This window comes from Dermacentor silvarum, chromosome 5 (genome assembly GCF_013339745.2).
Source record: "Dermacentor silvarum isolate Dsil-2018 chromosome 5, BIME_Dsil_1.4, whole genome shotgun sequence".
Classification (NCBI taxonomy): Eukaryota; Metazoa; Arthropoda; class Arachnida; order Ixodida; family Ixodidae; genus Dermacentor; species Dermacentor silvarum.
Window position 1 is genome coordinate 159,604,559 of NC_051158.1, and position 17,989 is coordinate 159,622,547.

Genomic DNA, 17,989 nt, shown 5'->3' on the forward strand with positions numbered 1-17,989 from the left:
TTTGTTATAGTATTACAGTATTTGCTATAATTAAGGTTTCAGGTTAAATGGTTTCAGTGTAAATAAACACAAAGCATTCATATTGATATTATGTACCACAATAAAAAAGAAAAAAAAAATGAGTAGGTTAGGTTAATCAGGTGAGGAATAAAATAATGAAGTAACGAAAAAAAGGTTGCAGTTTCGTCCGAAAGGCGAAGCATCGATTGCGATAGCAAATAGTAGACAGCTCTGCGACGTGACAATAGTAGTTTTATTGGCCGTATAAACTGGTAAACATTAGCTTACTAATTAAATTAACATGCGTGGTGTCACCCGCACGAACACATCTCAATCGATGACCGCAGACACTCGCTGTCAAAACACTGGCACGAGGAAAGAGCAGTAGCAGCAGCGAGCGAATTGCCCTTTGTGCTGCCTCTCGCTTCAACGCGAACTGAGCGGCAAGAACACGGCGCACGCAAAGCCATCAGTGCTCAGTGCGCCTAGACACTGTACCCACTGCAGATTGCTTTCAAGATCGGGCCCGCATGGCCACAATCAGCCGTGCACTACGCAGCCCCCCCTCCAACCCCTACTAATTTGCGCATGATCTAAGACTGCACGCTTCCTCCCCGCCTTCTTCCCTCGCACATGCAAGGTTGAGCCACCACCCTTCTCAGTAACCCTCACACGCTTTCATTTACACGCTTTCACTCGCACCCACAGCATACGGCGCACGGCCACGTTATCACACTTGGTCTTACCACAGAACATCACAGCGACACCAATGCCGACAACAATGGCGGCAATTTGCCTGGAGTGTCCATATATTTGCTTTTGCAATAAACTAAAGGCAACTAAAAAAGAAGAGAGAACTGGTTTGCTGGGCACGTGGCCACCGGTCAGCATGTGCGAGCTGACCGATTCTGTTTCCTCTGCGCAGAGCTCGGCGGGAGGTGGCGGCGACGTTGTGCAGCTGAGCGAGGTGGTGCAGCCGCACAACGACTACTTCCAGGCCCAGTTCCTGGTTGCGCTCGCGGGACAGGGCCTGCACACGGTCACCATCGACACAGCCGTGCTCGACGCCCAGCACACCCTGTGGAAGACCGGCCCACAGGCGAGTGTTCCTGCCTTGCTCTTGAATTTAATTACCGATTCACTTATAAACATACTTTCAGGGTCCAAAGGCACTACAGAAAGGCTTGGGATAATATGCATGTAATGTGCAGTAAAAAGCACTAAAGAATATCATGAGGCATTTTGTAAGGCAATCTTGAATTTGCCCCCGCCCCTTGTTTGTGGGGCAAAACATGGTTGGGCGCTGGTTGCTCCTTCTGTGTTGGTCGGCTCGGCGCAAGGTGCAGAGGCACGCTTCACCGGAGGCCATGTTGGGGCTTCTTGTGCGAAATAGTGCACAACCCGACGCAACCACAAGGCAACCACAAGGCACGTGTCAAAATTTGTTGAAGTCGTTAATTGGAAGTTGTCGTGGCCGGAAAATTCTGTTTTCACTTTTTGGTGATAACGCAGCTGCACACAAAGTATGGAAACCTTAGGGTAGTGACTTCTTCCTGGTGTTTTTTGCTGTATAAATTTCGTAATATCTGGGTGAAATAAAGAGTGAATCTTTTTGAGATAAAGGGTGAAAAACAGATAGGGTTGACACCGCGGTGTGGAAAAAGTTGACCAATATTTCGACATATCTGAGTTCGAGTTAACGGATGTTCATGTGTCTTCCGTCGGTCTATTTCATGAGTAAAAAAAAATCTTTGCCCCGTAGATATGTATGGGCATTGGCCAAGACCGAATTAAGTGAATAACAATCAAAATAAGTGGAGTTGAACCAGTCTACTGTATTCCTTTTTATTGTCTCTTGGAGTAGGCGGCCTTAGCAACTGGTTACTAAATGATCGCCCCCTTTCCTCTGTCCAGGTGTCACTGACAGTCAAGTGCCACGATGAAGCCAAGCCATCGACATCGATGGCTGGACCATCTGGCATGGCATCTGCACTGAAGCCCCCCCTGGGGGCAGCACCTCCCGCCCCTCAGACCTTTCCGACGCCAGCACGTGTACCCTGAACGAGTACGCGTATGCACAGACAGAAGCCATCTTACTACTGGCATCTGTCCCGTCTGAAGAATCATCACATCCCTCTGTGCGGAGGCTAGTGTATCACGACTGCACGGCAACTTCTATGGCTGAAACTGACTGTGGATGGCCGAGGCGTTCATCGGCCTCTCACATGAGGAAATGCTGTTTAGGTCATTGTGCACTAGACTGAGAAGACTTCGCAACATGTGTCACCGTCAGTTTCACTTTTCTTGGGCATGGTAGAAGCACCTGCTAGCCCAACTATCCATTGTATCGATTTATTTAGGCTAAGGATCTCAAGTATTCAACTTTCACAATGTTGTTTGAAAGCGGACACCTTCGTTCATTTGAAGCGCCTCTTTTCTCCTAACTTTTTGGTCTGGCTCCCAGGAAATGGCAGTGTTTGCATGGGGCTCTTCTTGTTTCAAGGCATTTCTACAGGAAGTTCCTTCAAGTAATTCATACATGCCACTGACCATGCTCAGTGAAGGTCAAGCCTGCTCAGAGCCTTCCAGGTATGGCTCATATCCAGCCTGTGACTTTAACATGTAAACATTCATTGAACAATCCGGCAGGATGAATATAGCACATGTGTGACGTTTTTCTAATAAATATGGTGCTTAATTTTTCAGCAAGTGAACATTTCTTCCCAGCAGGTTTGTTTCTTCATTTCTTCCCCATGGAATGGTTAGTGCTAGGTAATTAAAATGCCTTATATGCCACAAGGTCTGCCAGAAAGATGTGCAACCACTCACCTAGCAGGATTGTGCATATATAGTTCTTCAACCGTATCAGATAAGAAACACTGTTGTTTGACCTTTGCCATTGTGAAATATCAAAAAAGTGCGCAAGGCAGCAATCTAGCCAAAGATAACTGTCGATTTTGCCTGCCTTCAGTGCATTTTAGTTTTTCTTGAATAAGTGGCACAATTTTTTGTCGGGACCAGTCGTTTGTAGTTACCTTATCGACAAGTGATGCATCAATCAATAAATTAAATAATAATGAAACTCCAACCAAAATTTATTTTGAAATCCCGACGTTTCTGAGCTCGACTGGCTCCTCCTTCAGGGGTGAGGAGTAGCAGTTCTTATACAGGGTGACCCAGCTAAAGGTAACCAATGCTTAAAAAATGACGGTGTGTGCTAGAGGGCTGGAACCAACTCGGTGGTGTTGAGAATCGCCCGGCCTAGTCTGCGGTATTTTTTTCCCCGTTTTGCAAAGTCAATTAGTACAACTGATTACCTAACTTTTTAAATATTGGCTTCACTAAGAAAGTGCCAATGCAAAAGTTGTAGATCACATTTAAAAATGGTCGACTGAAGTGTTTGCAACCAGTTAGCATTGATGGAGCTTCTTGTACTTGCCTTTAAAGAAAGCCTGCGAAATACAAAAACAAGTGCGTTATAGCGCCACTATTTCAGTGCTCCCAGATGACTAATCAAGAAAAGAAACCCGCTTATCTCAGCAGCGCTATCCGGGACGCGCTTGGCGTTTCCGGTGGCCCAAGATACGTGCCAGCAACTCTCGCTAGTAAGATGTGATCACGAACGAATAGAACAACATGACAATTTCATTTTCCTTGCTGATTAAACAGTTATGTGGTCAACAATTACTCAAGCCCGAACCATTTATAATTTTTTTTTTTGCCTTGTGTGCTCCGGCTTCATTCCACAAGTGGAGCTTATATCTTTATGATACATCACATCAACGCGCAACACACCTCCATCGCCGCTGCTCGCTCTGTGCACCCCACTTGTCTGGGGGTGCTGAAATAGTGGCGCTATCACGGGGTTTTTATATTTCGCGGGCTTTCTTTAAGGGCAAGACCAAGATCAATGGTACTTAGTTGCAAACACTTCAATCGGCTACCTTTAAATGTGATCTACAACTTTCATATTGACAGCTTCTTGCTGAAGCCAAAAAGTTTGGCAATTTATACTAATTGATTTTGTGAAGTAAAAAAATACCGCAGACTAGGTCGCGCTGTCCGCAAAGCCAGTTCGTTTCTGCCCACTTCATCGTTTCTGCCGAGTTCGTTTTTAAAACTTTCGTTACATTTAGCTTGGACGCACCCTGTATATGTTTTTTTAGTGTTTTGGTAGTAAATGGTGGGAAGTTTTCCGAGCGAATGAGTGATGTTTTCTATTTTGGATATGCCAGCATTCCAAAAGAAGCCACCGCCGGTGATTGTTCTCTCTGCAAGAGGATGGTACCATCGGGGCTAATCTAGTGGTCAAAAAGCTTGCACTGTTCTGCCACAGCACTGCATTCGCAGTTTATGTGGCGAAGGTCATTCTTGTGTTGACATATTATTTCAGGGGATGCTTTATTCCGATAGCAATTATATGGACACTTCAACCGGATTTCTGCCGTCGGCGTCGCCGTGAGGTTCCGTATAGATTCCAAGGGCAATACGCGCGCTATCACGGAGGGCGAACTCCCCCGTGCGCTATCACGGAGAGCGAACGCACGGCGGAAAGCAAACGCGACCGTCGCCCGAAAGGCCATGGGGGTGTGGGAGGGAGGGAGGCGGGGCGACGCTGTGCTCCGGCACCAAAGGCATATCTTGCCACTCAATCTCCCACGCGAAAGCAAGAAACAGGAAGAGGGAGGGAGGAGGAGGGGCAGCTTCTCCTCTGCCAACAACTTCTCCTCTGCCCGGCGGTGCAGGTCGCCCGCACGTCTCTTATCTCCACACGGCTCTGACCTTTGTATGCGCTGTGCATTCGCGCTCAGTTTCCGTTGAAGCGATAGACCGCATGAACCTGCGCTTGCTGCCAGCGTTTTGACAGTCGTTAGCTGCGGTCATTCAGTGTGATCTATTCATGTTTGCTTGTGCGCGCTGACACCACGATTGTTCATTCAGTTAGCAAGCCAATGGGTTTAAGTTTATGCAGCCGATAGAACTACTATCCCTACTCCGAATAGCTCTCTACTAATTTGCTATTGCAATCGATGCTTCGCCTTTCGGGCGAAAGTGCGACATTTTTTTAGGCTTGCCAATATACCATGCAGGGCATTCAGTGCAAGTAATCTTGTGCACAGTGCCCTGCACTTTTTCGACAGGACGGTGGTGTTTTAGCCGAGGGGGGAGGCTTCCAAACATAGAGGGAGGCCTGTGAGTGACATCAAGCTCTACCCCCTCACAGCACACAGGGTAATCTCTTGCTGAATGCTCAAACGAAAAGTATCAAGACACGGCGCCGCTGTCAGGGTGGGTTGACAGCTGCCGCCTTCCTTTCATTTTTGTTCCATCGGCAGATAGTGCGGTGAATGAATGCCCTTATATAAAAATTTCTCTTAGGGTCACGGATTACTGTGTTCTTTGTTCTGTTGGTGGAGGGGGGCGAGCAAATTGTTTTGGCTCTCTTGACGAGGCTTTGGACTACAGAAAGCTTGTGGCAGGTGGGATGGTTCAAAATAAAGTGAAGATATTGTCCTGTATGTGTCGGTTTCCTGAATACAGAGACTTACAGGTTCACTCGCTCTCTTTTTCACGAGGACATCTAAGAAAGGGAGAGAACTAGAATTTTTGCATTCCACTGTAAAATGCAAAGCCGACTCTATGGAGTCCAAGTGCATGAGCAAGTTGTCCACCTTGGATGCCTTCACAACGCAACAACAATCTTCCATTGAATGTCAACCTCCAGCAGATGTTCCGTCTCCAAAGTGGTCACTTAATGTCGGGATATGATGTGGACATGCTGTGGACATGCAGTCTCGTTAACTGCCACTAGCCACAATGCTGCCATATGCAGCCCATACCACAATACGCCCAATCGATAACAGCAGGTGACCAAAAGAAGCCTCGGTTTGGAGTCAACGTTTCGACATTTGGCTTTGTCATGGCAAGGCTTTCTTGGAGTGTGAGAACTTCTGATGCTGTATGGTATGCCATTTCACACGTAGCAGGCATTCGTGACCACAAAAGTTAATGTCGTATAAGAAAGACACGCATCATGCAATGCTGCTAAAATACTGTACGACAATTATCACATAGAAGGCGTCGCAGATGTCAACACAGAACGAGCAGAGCAACACATATCTACGGCCTGCGGCCACAGTGCAACACACTCGCTACAGACCAAAACATGTCTCACACCGGAAGTACAAATGTGTACAAATAACACATGACATATGTTCACATTTTGTACTTAATATACTGGGTGTTTTACTTATAACATTAACAGAATTTTTATAAATTGTCTGTGACACAGCTCAAATCTGTTTATTGAGCTAATACTTGGAGGCTGAAGCTTTAAAATTGACTAATGAACGAAACTTCAGCAATCAACTTTTTAATAATTATACTTTAGCGCACATATTAGGATACACAAATTGAAGCCAATGATTTGACAAGGCAAGTCCTCTTGAACAACAATGCTTATTTACCCCAAGTTTGACTGCACTTATCTCAAAACTGGTGATCGTTCCAAATTTCTGTGCACATATTTTTAACAAAAAGCCTTTTTTTATGCATTGGAGGCCAAATTTCTGGAACACCAATGCATTTCATTGCAAACTTTAAGGACACATACCTCAAAACTGGTGTCTTCAGACTTCTTTCAAAGTGCATATGGCTTTCGAAGTCGCCTTCTAGAATTTGTAAATTGCGATATGTGCCGTAAAGTAATTAGTTTCAAAGTTATTTAGCAAGTATTTGTGAATTACTCAAATATTTATTTTTATTTCTTGTGCAAATAATGTACGCCTCAGAGTATTCTAGCTCAGAAATTGCACGAGTAAATTTTTTAAAAATTGTATTACTGATCAGAAAAGTTTTAAAGAACACCCCAACCCGTATGAAGTCGTAGTTTTGTAAAGAACTTTGCAAATGAACAGCTGCAATGTTAAACGCATGAAGCAAGACTTGTGTGATTACACCTCTTGCAAACCTTTTGCAGTGTTGACTGCTATGTATAAAGGGAGTACGGTGGTTGGACAGTTGGTGTGGTGGCTAGGAAGAGAACCGCGTGGCCGCTGTGTGCCTTGTCGGCATCTGAATGCCAGGATCTACGCTGCATCTTCAAGGCCAATTGTTATAGTTTCATTAGAATACTGGAATGGACAACAACAGTTCTTGCAGTCTACAGAGAAAAAAGACTGATGCAAATGGAGACTCGTCAGAATCATTCTGGTTTAGCAGCACCACAATTGTTGCGCAGACGATTCAGTTCCTGAGCAAACGCACAGAGGAGGTCACTTATGCACAATAGTTACCAGCTGTCGAGTAAGCATGTCTCGTCTTGGGTAGCCTATGAATTCACTCTCTCCATTTAGACAAGGCAATTTATTATTTGACCTATGTCAAAATGTTTGGATTCCTTCAAAACAATGAGCGGAGCTGTGGCAATTTATTATTCGACCAATGTCAAAATGTTTGGATTCCTTCAAAACAATGAGCGGAGCTGTAGTATTGCCCTTAGCTCTTTCAACGAGCACCGCACTCTACTAAATGCAACTTGGATGTGCCCGTCCTGTTTTTCATTACTTTTATTGTCATCATGCACCAGATGTGATCATACTGTATCTGGGGTATCTGGGGTACATGTATCAAATGTAAACAAGCCTTTTGTTGCCGAACAGACTCCACAGAACTTTTAATTTCATTATTTTTTTTAGAAATTGTGAGTATTTTATTCTAATTTGACAATCATTTTAACGCAATAAAATGTCACATAAAATTCGGTGTCGGCAGCATTGTCCATTAGAGAAAAATCATCCCGAACCATGCATGCCCCCCGCATGGTGCAGAGGCGTTACTGAACTAATTTAATTTCTCAAAGTAAAATGCATTAGAAATTCGTAAAGTACGACTTGCACAACCTAGACATGATAGCGTAATTTGAATATACGAAAAAACTTCATTCTGTTACATAGAAACTCTCACGTCTGTTACACATTCTGTTACACAAAAACCGCTTTTCAAGCTGCGGTTTGAGGTATGTCTTAGTGGGAGCGGCGCACCTCGCTTGGTTCCTTGCAACACCATTTAGAGGGTGCTCGTATTCGTGGTGCCCGCGAAAGAAAAAAAAAAAAAAACAGAAAGCTTGCCTTCGTGCATAGCGTTCGCCACCAGCATTTCCCGCTAAACATTACAGTTACATAAGCTTCAGTTGCCGGGAAGCGTGAGAAGCAGTCAGGGATCTCTGAATGCTGTCCCATTACACTCTTAAAGATGAAGCTTAAGTGTCCTCCAAGTTTTTCTCGAATATTGATATTTGATTAGAAAATTACACTAGTCGAACACCCCTATAAACTGTAGTTAATGGCCAGGGAGCCTTCCACTTCCTAACGAAACCTGTGCATGCGCCATGCGGACAAGTCCACAACACTGTGCAGCGTGTCGCCACCATAGGGAAAGATGCAGTCTACTGCGGCAAACCAGTTTGCTAACCCTTATAAAATTGCATTTCCCTGAACTGGAACAAAATCTGGGCACGTTGAAGCCGAACCGAACTAGTATTTTTTTTTGATTCAACATACTGTTTTTAACTTGGAGTGCGCAGAATCATACGGTAGGTTTTTATGAGCACGTGGGCTGCACTGTCAACAAACATGGTTATCGTCAAAAGATAAAACAAATATCTAAACTGAAGAGCACCATGAGAAACGATTTCATGTGTAGAGAGCATGCCCTTCCCATCTCACCGAAAAGCAGCTAAAATGTTAATACACTCGTCAAAGGTAAAATCACTAGCATGGCCAATGTTACTTTTTAAAACAATTAAAAGCAATATCTAAAATATTTAACAATATCTAAAACAATACCTAAAAGCCTTTTGACAAGGTAAAATCTCTCATCAAAAGTAAATACAGTATAGATCACTTATAACGTAACCGCTTATAGTGCAGGACCGGATATAATACGGTCTTTTCAGACTCCTGTTAATTTTCCCATATCACTCTATGTATACGCGTATTGCTTATAGTGCAGTTGCAGGACACGAAATACCGGTTACAGTGCGGCTGCCTGGAAGTTCAGCAGTCAACCTAGACGGCAAACGCTCCCCTCAAGCCACAAATACCGTATTTACTCAAATCTAATGCACACACTTCTTTTCCGATAAAACGGGTCCAAAAATTATGTGCGCGTTAGAATAGAGTACGACCCCAAATCTGGCATTACCACATTTAAAAATGGCTGCCTTGCATGTGCCGTCGAGCCTAGCTACCGTAGCTTCCTCCATGTGCTGCAGTACACGTGCTTAGGCAATAGTCTACCGTCTATCTTCACGTTCTCTGCGTCTGCTCTATCAGCATGAAGTACCGAGTTCATCATGATGCCGCATTTAAAAGGAAAGTGATCATGTGTGCAGAGACGGACGGAAATCAGGCCGCATCACGGGCATTTGGAGAATCCAAAACTTGCGTTCGGGACTGGTGCAAACAGAAGGAGAGGATTTTCGCCAGCAAAGCAATGCGGAACGGTTTCAGTGGACCGAAGCCTGCAACGATCCACTTCGGCGATACGATCGCCTTGGCCCTATCTTGAAAGCAATCTGCGACGGGGAAAGTCCGCCACGGGCCGTGTTTTCGCCGCTTATAGGTCGCGTTGAAGCGAGAGGCATGATAGCACGAAGGTCAATTCGCCCGCCGCTCTTCGTCACTCGAGCGTTTTGACAGTTCGTTTCCGCGGTCAACGAGCGAGGTATGTTCATGTTTGCTTGCGCGCGTGTGACACCGTGCTTGTTAATTTATTTAGTAAGCGAATACGGAACCTAGAGCACGGTGACAGAGATGGCAGAAATGCGCCTGGAGTGTTCATTATCGCAATAAAATAGTTGTTTTGGTTATAGTGAGGTACCACTTATAGTGTGGATATTCGTGACTCCGGCGACTTACGTTATAAACGGTCTACACTGTATTGGGTGTAGGCTCATAGCTTCCTTCTTTGCCCATTGTTAATCATGTCATCTTCCAAGACATATCTGTCTCTTTCAATCAGGGAACACATAATGTGTTAAAGAAGACAAACTTTTTTTCAAAGGCACTGAAACGGCAGTTTTAATTGCAAACACAAGGCAACAGGCGCATGTGCGAACTAGTCGTGCACTGGTGCTGGTGGCGCCGTGGCTGGCGAAACATCAGGCACGCCGGCAGCAGCCGTTGATGAGTTGAGGCTGGTGTCGGGCGTGGTGATGTTGATCTGGTCGGGGTTCCACTGGACCTGTACCACCTCGGCGCCAGTGGACTCCTCGGTCACGGTGGTCTCGCCCGTCAGCAGGTTGGTGCTGGTGACCGTGAGTGTGTGCTGGATCACCGGGCACGTCATGGTGACCACCTCCACCTTGTACGCGTGGTGGGGCTCAGTCTGCACCGACTTGACCTGCACGTACATCAAGGGGGTCCCACCTCGCTTTCCTGTGCCATTATGTTTGGCTCACGAGACTCACCTCACTGCTCTCGGCAACGTCGTCGCCCATCATTGCCAAGCCAGAAGGTAGAGCTGTATGTTGCCATTCACCAGGGAAGGGAGGAAACAAACATATCAGAAAGAGGACCACGACACAGGCTATTAAGTGCATAGTACATTCTGCTCTAGAGCAAAGAAAACGACAATGGGGGAGTGGGTGGGGAGGAGGGCGGCAGTGGTGAGTTACAACTGGGTAAGCTGAAGCTGATGCCAAAGCCTGCAACATACTGTCAAAGGACTGCGAGAGATTGTTTTCTGCAGCGTCTGTCAGCAAGACGAGCACTTTCTCTATTGCAGCTGTGAACGCTAATCCATTTTCCCTGTCATCGTGCATGCAAAAAATTGCTGCGCAACATCTCTTATCTGTGTTTTTGTGACCTTGCTAGCGAAGCACTGTAAACATGATTTCATACAACAATACAACACTTGTTTCCGAGTGTCAGCAGGCACCTACAAAACCACACGAAAAGTGTCTTTTACAACTGTGTTCAGCAGAGAGTGCTGCAAGAAATTCGTAAATTTATCATGCGCTTCCAGCAGTGTGCCAACCAAAATGCTGATGAGTCGAGCAATTGTGGAGAACGTAAGAGCAGAGGTTGTATTATGCTACAATCTATTTAATTCTCTAGTAGTCTTATCATGTGTCACGTAGAATTGCTGATCCTGTGGCGAAATGGCAACATAGCTCCATCTGAGTAAATGACGATCGGTATGAGGCGGTACTGCTCCAACCAATCAGCAACGGCTGAAATGGACAGTCTGCTAGGTGGACACCTCCAGAACCCTCCAGCTCATTTTGAACAAGGAATCTGTGCTGATCTCGAAATGTAAAGCTTCATTTTTTTTTAGATTGGTCAATAACCTGTTCTACTAATGAGAGTGCAGGAGTAGGCACAGCATTAGTAGATTGCAGCGGTAACGTGGGCGACGGTAGAGTGTGGCCATGGCTGCTGATTTGGCAGCGCAGCTGGTTAGGCGCACTGCCAGCTATCCGACATTTACTGGAGTCTTGAACCACTGCATCAAATAAGTTACGAGCGTTGTTGTGCACTGGCAGATTTCGGCCTATTTGGTGTGAAATGACGAGTAAATTTTTGGGAGAGTGAATATCCAAAGTTTCAAATACGAACCGAATACTACACACTATTTGAATTTGCAAAGAAATGATGAAGTACTTTTAAATATAAAAAAAAAAAGACTTTTTCCAAGCCTGAAAGAAAGTCCGCGAAACACGAAAGAAATTTACGTAGAATCTCCTCGGGAGTTACCTGGATGATGCGTAAGCATTTCATAGTAACGACGCGACTGCTGGTAATCCTAGCACTGCTCAGCGGCTGCGGTCATCTTGGCGCCATCACTGTAAATGTGACAGCGCAGCGGGCAGAAGGCGGCACATTGTGAACTGATGTTGCTTGTGGTGGGCGCCAGGTGCGCTGATGACGTTCCGATCTGAAGCCACGGCCACTCCACAGTTCTGGCTTACTAAAGGTGTGCCTAGTGCGAGCCTGATTGCACACGTCGCACGATCACAGAGACGCGCTCGTGCCAGTGCTCGCGCGTTCGTCGTCGTCTTCCACAGCTGGCAAAAAACATTGCTGCTGGCTGAACGCACGGACGAACGCACGGACACTTTTCTCATTGGGTAACCATAAAAATGCTCACGCATTTGAAATGCCATGCAACCAGTCATGTGTCACTTTTAACAGGCTTTTGCGGACTTCTTTCTGGCTTGGAAGAAAGCTTTTGTGAGCAACAGAAAGCTGGATTGGGAATTTTTCAGGATTGTGTACAATTTTCTCATTGACACTTTTGCTCTGAATATTATATTTAATGAAGTTGACTAACTATAATAACCCAATTATGTAATCAGGCGAAATGCAAATCTGACTTGCTCGAAGCGATGGCAAACATGATACAGTGGAATCTCGATGATACGATCATGGCTAATACAAATTTCCGGATGATACGAATTTTCCTGCGGTCCCGGCCGAGCCCTATTACTTTGCAACGTGCTAGAAAACGGTTGTTATGAATCGATTTTCGACCCGCGTCGGTTGATACAAATAAACGCCGCCTCACCGACGGCCACGAAAAATAACAGCGCGTAGTCACGCGCTTTCTCCCTTTCCCTTTTGGTGCGGAGGCCGCGACTGGGTGCGAAGAGTTTGAAGCGGTGGCGCTTTTGTTGCTTTTGTGCTTTTCCTCCTTTTCTGAGTGCCATCGGACAGAGTGGCTGCCATGCTTCGGGCCGCGTTCTTTGTGTTTGTGTCATTTTGCCTAGTCGCAGCGAGCTATGTCTGCCGAGATACGATCTTAGCTGATTCGCGCAGCCGTACGCCGAGGCGCGGGAGCCTCCGTTGGCGCGTCTTCCGTCGGGCTGCGTTATTGGTGCCGATGGCACAGGGCGATTGTCGGTTTCGCTGCTGGAGTCACACGGTGCAAGATAGCGCGGCACGTAATCCACGGTGCAAGGTTGCGCTCGTTCAGTCGGGTGCTCCTCCGCTTCTCCCGCTAATCGCCGTATTTTTCTTGCCGTAGGAGCACTTCCGTATTCCGAAGGCGTGCTTCGTCCAAAGTTTATTTGCCAACGAGCGACGATCCATCACTAACCTGGGAGTTCTCAGTAATCCGAATTCTGTGTGCCAAGTGAAGACGCCGGCGGGGTTTACGAAGCAGACAACTGCGGTTGCCATCTTGCCCCTTCCACAGCAGCAACCAATGGAGAGACGCCTTTCAGCACGGCAGCCAATCGGAGCCCGCTTTCATCGGAGGGCCTGTGTGACTACCTATCACAGACCCACGCTTCTTTTGTGTTTGTGCGTTTGTTACAAGATGGCGACGATGGTCAAATTGAGAAGTGGAACGGCGAAACTTTGAGCTTTCGAACGATACCAAGATGGCGGCGCTCGTTGGCGGGAAATACGAGATATGGATCTGTGAACTGTGGTGATTTTGCGCGATTTAAAGCCGTTTTCTCGCCCTGCACACTGACACATTAAAGTTTTTCGGGCACTTTTAGTGCGTTTTCAGCCAAAACATTTTGATGCAGCGTAGATTAGGCGTTGCAGATACCCAAACGTGTGGTTTTCAAAAATAGATTTTTCTCGCGATTTTCACGATCTGATCCTTGCGTCCCCCCTTAATTTAGCTACTTTTAATTGTGTTTCGATGATACGAATTTCGGCTAATACGAATATTTTTGGTGACCCCGTGAGATTCGTATCATCGAGATTCCACTGTATTTTCATATTCTGGCACAAGAGAAACACTCTCTAGAGAGAAAGAGATCATGCATAAAGCTCCTCACAGTAGTCAGCCACCAGCGTCCTATCCTCTTCTTCAAGCTTCCTGGGCTGTGATGTGGTCTCGGCACACACGGAGCGGCCCACCACTTGCTTCTGCAATGACAACACATGAACCGATGTTTAGCTCAATTTTCATTGTTATTGACTGCACCAAAAAAAAAAAGGAAAAGAAAAATGGAAGGCAACCCACTTGCATACAGCAGCCAGTGCAATGAGCCATTGTACAGCTTATTCAATTGCCAGCCGTAGTGGCCCAATTTCAAAAGAGGCGATAGCTCTAGTGTTGCTTTCAAAGATTAAATCCCACCAATCAACAAATCAATTAGTTAGCTTTCAAGTATTCTTAACTGGCCACATCTCAATTGAATTTTCTTTTTCACACACTGCAAGTCACTTTTTTATAATGAAATTTTGATAATGAAACAATATTTCAAATTTTTTAAAATTCAAAAAAGCACCTGTGTGCGAATCCCGAATAGTACGTTTCGAATCAAGTACTGAACCAAATAAAAAAAAAAGCCAAATATCGAATTGAATATGAGATACCAGAAAACGTAGCATAAAATTTAATGCTTACAAATTTTGTGCTAGAAATGACGGTCAGGGGTGGCAATGCTCAATGTCATTCCCACCCCGATCCAGCTGCATTGATTAAATCTACATTCAAGCAATGCAGCTGCAATTGCTTCATTAGCTATGCTGCTTTCATTAAAGGATACTATCACAACCATAAACACACTGAAATTTGACAGTTTCATCGAACAACTAGAAGCTCACTTGGAAATATCAGTTTGAAAATGTAAAGAAGAAGCTGACTTATTATTGCCCGCAAACCAGTTGTGGCCAAACTTCGTGGCACTTCATCTCCCAATGCCCCATTGGGAAGCCATAAATCTTTGTCTCCACTGTGTGGCTGTAAAGTAAGTGCTGGTGCATCCCCCAATACAGCTGTTGTTGCAATTTCGACCCCCCCCCCCCGCCGAACCCATGCGGACGCATGAAAATAGAGTACTTTTCAGGGTGCCATAAGCCTGTGGCAGTGGGGGCAACCTTCCTAATAAATATAAATATGTGACGTGAGCAGGAGGTTGCGGACGGAGACAACCATGGTCGCCCGAACACTGCCTTTATTCTTCGTCGTCTTCCTTCCCCACTAATGCACCGCATTGTCCTTGTTTGGTTTGTTACACGCTTCCCTCTCTCCTCGAGAGAGTCGTAGGTGCAGGGGCGGATGAATTAAGAATGAGCAGTTAGTCCAATGTCGCAAGATGACTCTGTAACCTTTGGCAACTTCATAGAAAAGTGTAGCTGTCCGGTAACTTCTCGCATAGCTCTGGTGGACGAGCCTGACTTGTGTTCCGGACGACGTCTGCATGCGCCGTAGCTCGTGAATACCAATCGTAGTCCACGTTTGCCTCCTGATGCAAGTGCGCACAGTTCAAGCGCCTTGAAGTAGCAGGAACAGTGGTTGCTCTTCAAACTGAGAGGTATCGTTGGCGTGTGAATTTCCTCGTTTCTGATGCTTGTAGATACGTGTTTTCTGAAATGACTGCTCATTGTTTGAAGTGTCTGAGGCCAGAAAATGGCACCAATCCTTTTCGCCATCGCATGCGGTTTGGTTGCAGTTGTCCTCGCAATAGATGCAGTCCTGAGTGGCGGCATTGAAGAGTTCCTTCGTGACGTCCTTTTCTACAAAAACTACGTACTTGGGTCAGCCTCGTGTTTAATTGGCTAGCGAGTTCACTTCTTTCTTGGTGTCGCATACGTGTCATCGGAGACGCTCTTCATGACTGCTTGTGTCGAAGTCGCCGTAGTGGTCGCTGAAGTTGTTGATGGAGTTGATGTTGATCTTTCTGATGTTGCGGCAGGAGTTGTTGAGGTTGTGTTTCTATCAGATTTTGGCCTTTGATTTGTTTTGAAAATCGACGTGGTAATCTGTGGGTAGATGGTGTATTGCTCGCTTGTGGGAGACTTGTCTGGTGGCAAAAGCATTGTGACAGGCTTCACAGAAGGCTCTTAGTCTGCTATTATCCTATGGCAGAATGTGACGCTTAGGGTTTGCGATGCTTCTGCAGTGGCAGCGGTTCCTTGGGGTGTTGTACCCATAAGAAAGTTTCTTTGTTGCTGATCCAGTCAGTGTACCATCGTCTGCTGATCCAGTGTACTTGGGGACGTCCAAGGCTTCCGATGGTGCAGTCATAATGCTGGTCTGTTTCAGTGGTAGATCTGTGTGCTGAGGTTTCACAGCATGGCGTGAAATACTTGCATGTTGATGTGCGGCTGATGAGGTCACTGCCAGGTCTTCATCCTGCTGACTTGTGTGACGCGAGCAGGCGGATGGTCGGCCAAACACTGCCTTTACTCTTCATCTTCCTCCTTCACCACTAACGCACCGTCCTTGTTTGTGTGGTTCATTACATATATATATAAAAGGAGAATAATTACTGATTAGGCTGTGAGACAGGTTCCTGAGAAATGGCAAAATAATACAGTAAAACCTCAGTACAAGAGACACTCAAGGAACCCGGGAAACATCTCTCTTGTAACCAAGGTCTCTTAATTGCCACCAAAAATTCTAAAGACACTGAGTAGTCAGACTAGGTCACTTTATTATACATCTGCATCAATGTGTGTTTGAACACATCTACAGGAAATTGCTTAGGATGGCTTGAAGTCATTCGTAGTAGTTTGATTTTAAGTGACTGCAGATTGTATTAGCTTCCTTCCCAACTTCTGGAGGCAAAGCACTTCACTTTACAAGCCTTTCTGCTGCTCACAATACGTTTGAAGTGCTTTTAGATGTTTGTCAGCCTCAACTGCCGACACTTTCGGCCTTGCAATGACCTCGTCGTCCTCCTTCTCCTCTGGTTCATTTTCTAGGGCACGTACTATTTACTTGCGCGAGGATTGCATGATCTGTAAGCTCTACGGAGCACACGAGGTCCACATCTGCAGCCAAAAACTCTATAAGAGATTCTGGAATGTCTGGGGTCTCTTGGATGCAGGCCCAAGCTTTATCTTTAGGGCAGTTTTGCACAGGATCTTCCATCCTGGGTTGGATGGAAGATCCGTGTCTGGGTTGTGTCTCTTCTAAATAGTGAACTTTCTCTAGGGACCTAAAAAGTCCTTAGTAACAGAGTGTCTCTTGTAATCATGTCTCTTGTATGCGATGTTGTTAACATGGTGAACATAGGAAAATCAACCAAACCATCTTCAGATGTCTTTTATAACCAACTGTCTCTTGTAACCATGGGCACTATAACGTAAAGCTATTCCAAACTTTTCTCTTCCAATTCTGCAATCAGCCCACCAGGATTGGTGAAAACATTTTCGGGCCACTCCCAACTTTGCCCGTCTGTCACGCGACGTCACAAAAACCGCAATAGCTCCCCATCTCATATACACTCAAACCTCGTTATAACGAAGTTGAAGGGTCCATTATTTCGTTATAAGCATATACTCGCTACACACTAATACTGGCAAGAAATTTTTGTTTACTTCGTTACATCCAATAATTCGTTATATCCGTGTTCGTTATAACGAGGTTTGAGTTTAACGTGTACACACTGATTATGCCTGATTAAACCGCACAAAAGAAAAATAATTATTCCTGATTCGACGCCTTTTCACCATTAGCCCTCTGCTATTGGTCCAATGTTTGAGGGCTACTGGGCGCCCACTTCACCTATCTGTCACGCGACCTCATAAAACCGCGAAAACTAACCGCGTCAAAGTGACGTGTAAGCGAAAAAAAAAATGCATTAATATGCCGAACCAAACTGAAAGCTTTTCTTAATAGCCAGAGACTGCCCCGTTCCGAAAGGAATAGAAGATGGCTGCCCGTCGATCGCTCAGGCCCTCGCTACTCGCACCTGCCGGTGAGCATGTATTTATTTGCACATGATAAACCTTTTTGCATGATAGTAAAACATTATCGAGCCCTTTTGGCGCGTATACGACATCGCTCTGCCAACTTTTCCTTGCTGATGATCCGTTTTAGCGGCATTCTTATCCTTCCGTTGCTCGCCGCCGTGACTTTCCATCAGCCACCGCAATTGCTAAGTAAGGCGAAGCGGAACAATTGGAGAAGCCGGCACCACCCTCTTCATGCGGTTATCTATTTTCACTGTGCTGGCTCAGCCCCATCGAAACTCGCTCCACTAGAGCGTGCTCCTCTCCTCTTGTCAGCCAAT

At 45.7% G+C, this 17,989-nt stretch overlaps 2 protein-coding genes across 3 annotated transcripts in view; one reads left to right on the forward strand and one right to left on the reverse strand.

Annotated features, from left to right (window-relative positions):
• LOC119453820 (integrator complex subunit 7-like) overlaps positions 1-2,705 on the forward strand; it is an 84,876-nt gene extending 82,171 nt beyond the window's left edge. Inside the window, exons 19-20 of the mRNA XM_037715861.2 lie at positions 926-1,099; positions 1,915-2,705. Coding sequence (XP_037571789.1) covers positions 926-1,099; positions 1,915-2,061 — 321 coding nt within the window. The 3' untranslated portion in view covers positions 2,062-2,705. The remainder of the gene's footprint in view (positions 1-925; positions 1,100-1,914) is intronic.
• A 7,357-nt stretch (positions 2,706-10,062) lies between these two features.
• Positions 10,063-17,989, reverse strand: part of LOC119453821 (uncharacterized) — a 95,426-nt gene continuing 87,499 nt past the window's right edge. For both annotated transcript variants that reach the window (XM_037715863.2, XM_049668553.1), the window contains exons 17-19: positions 13,799-13,889; positions 10,472-10,524; positions 10,063-10,404 (exon numbers count right to left, since the gene is read on the reverse strand). In XM_037715863.2, coding sequence (XP_037571791.1) covers positions 10,120-10,404; positions 10,472-10,524; positions 13,799-13,889 — 429 coding nt within the window. In that variant the 3' untranslated portion in view covers positions 10,063-10,119. The remainder of the gene's footprint in view (positions 10,405-10,471; positions 10,525-13,798; positions 13,890-17,989) is intronic.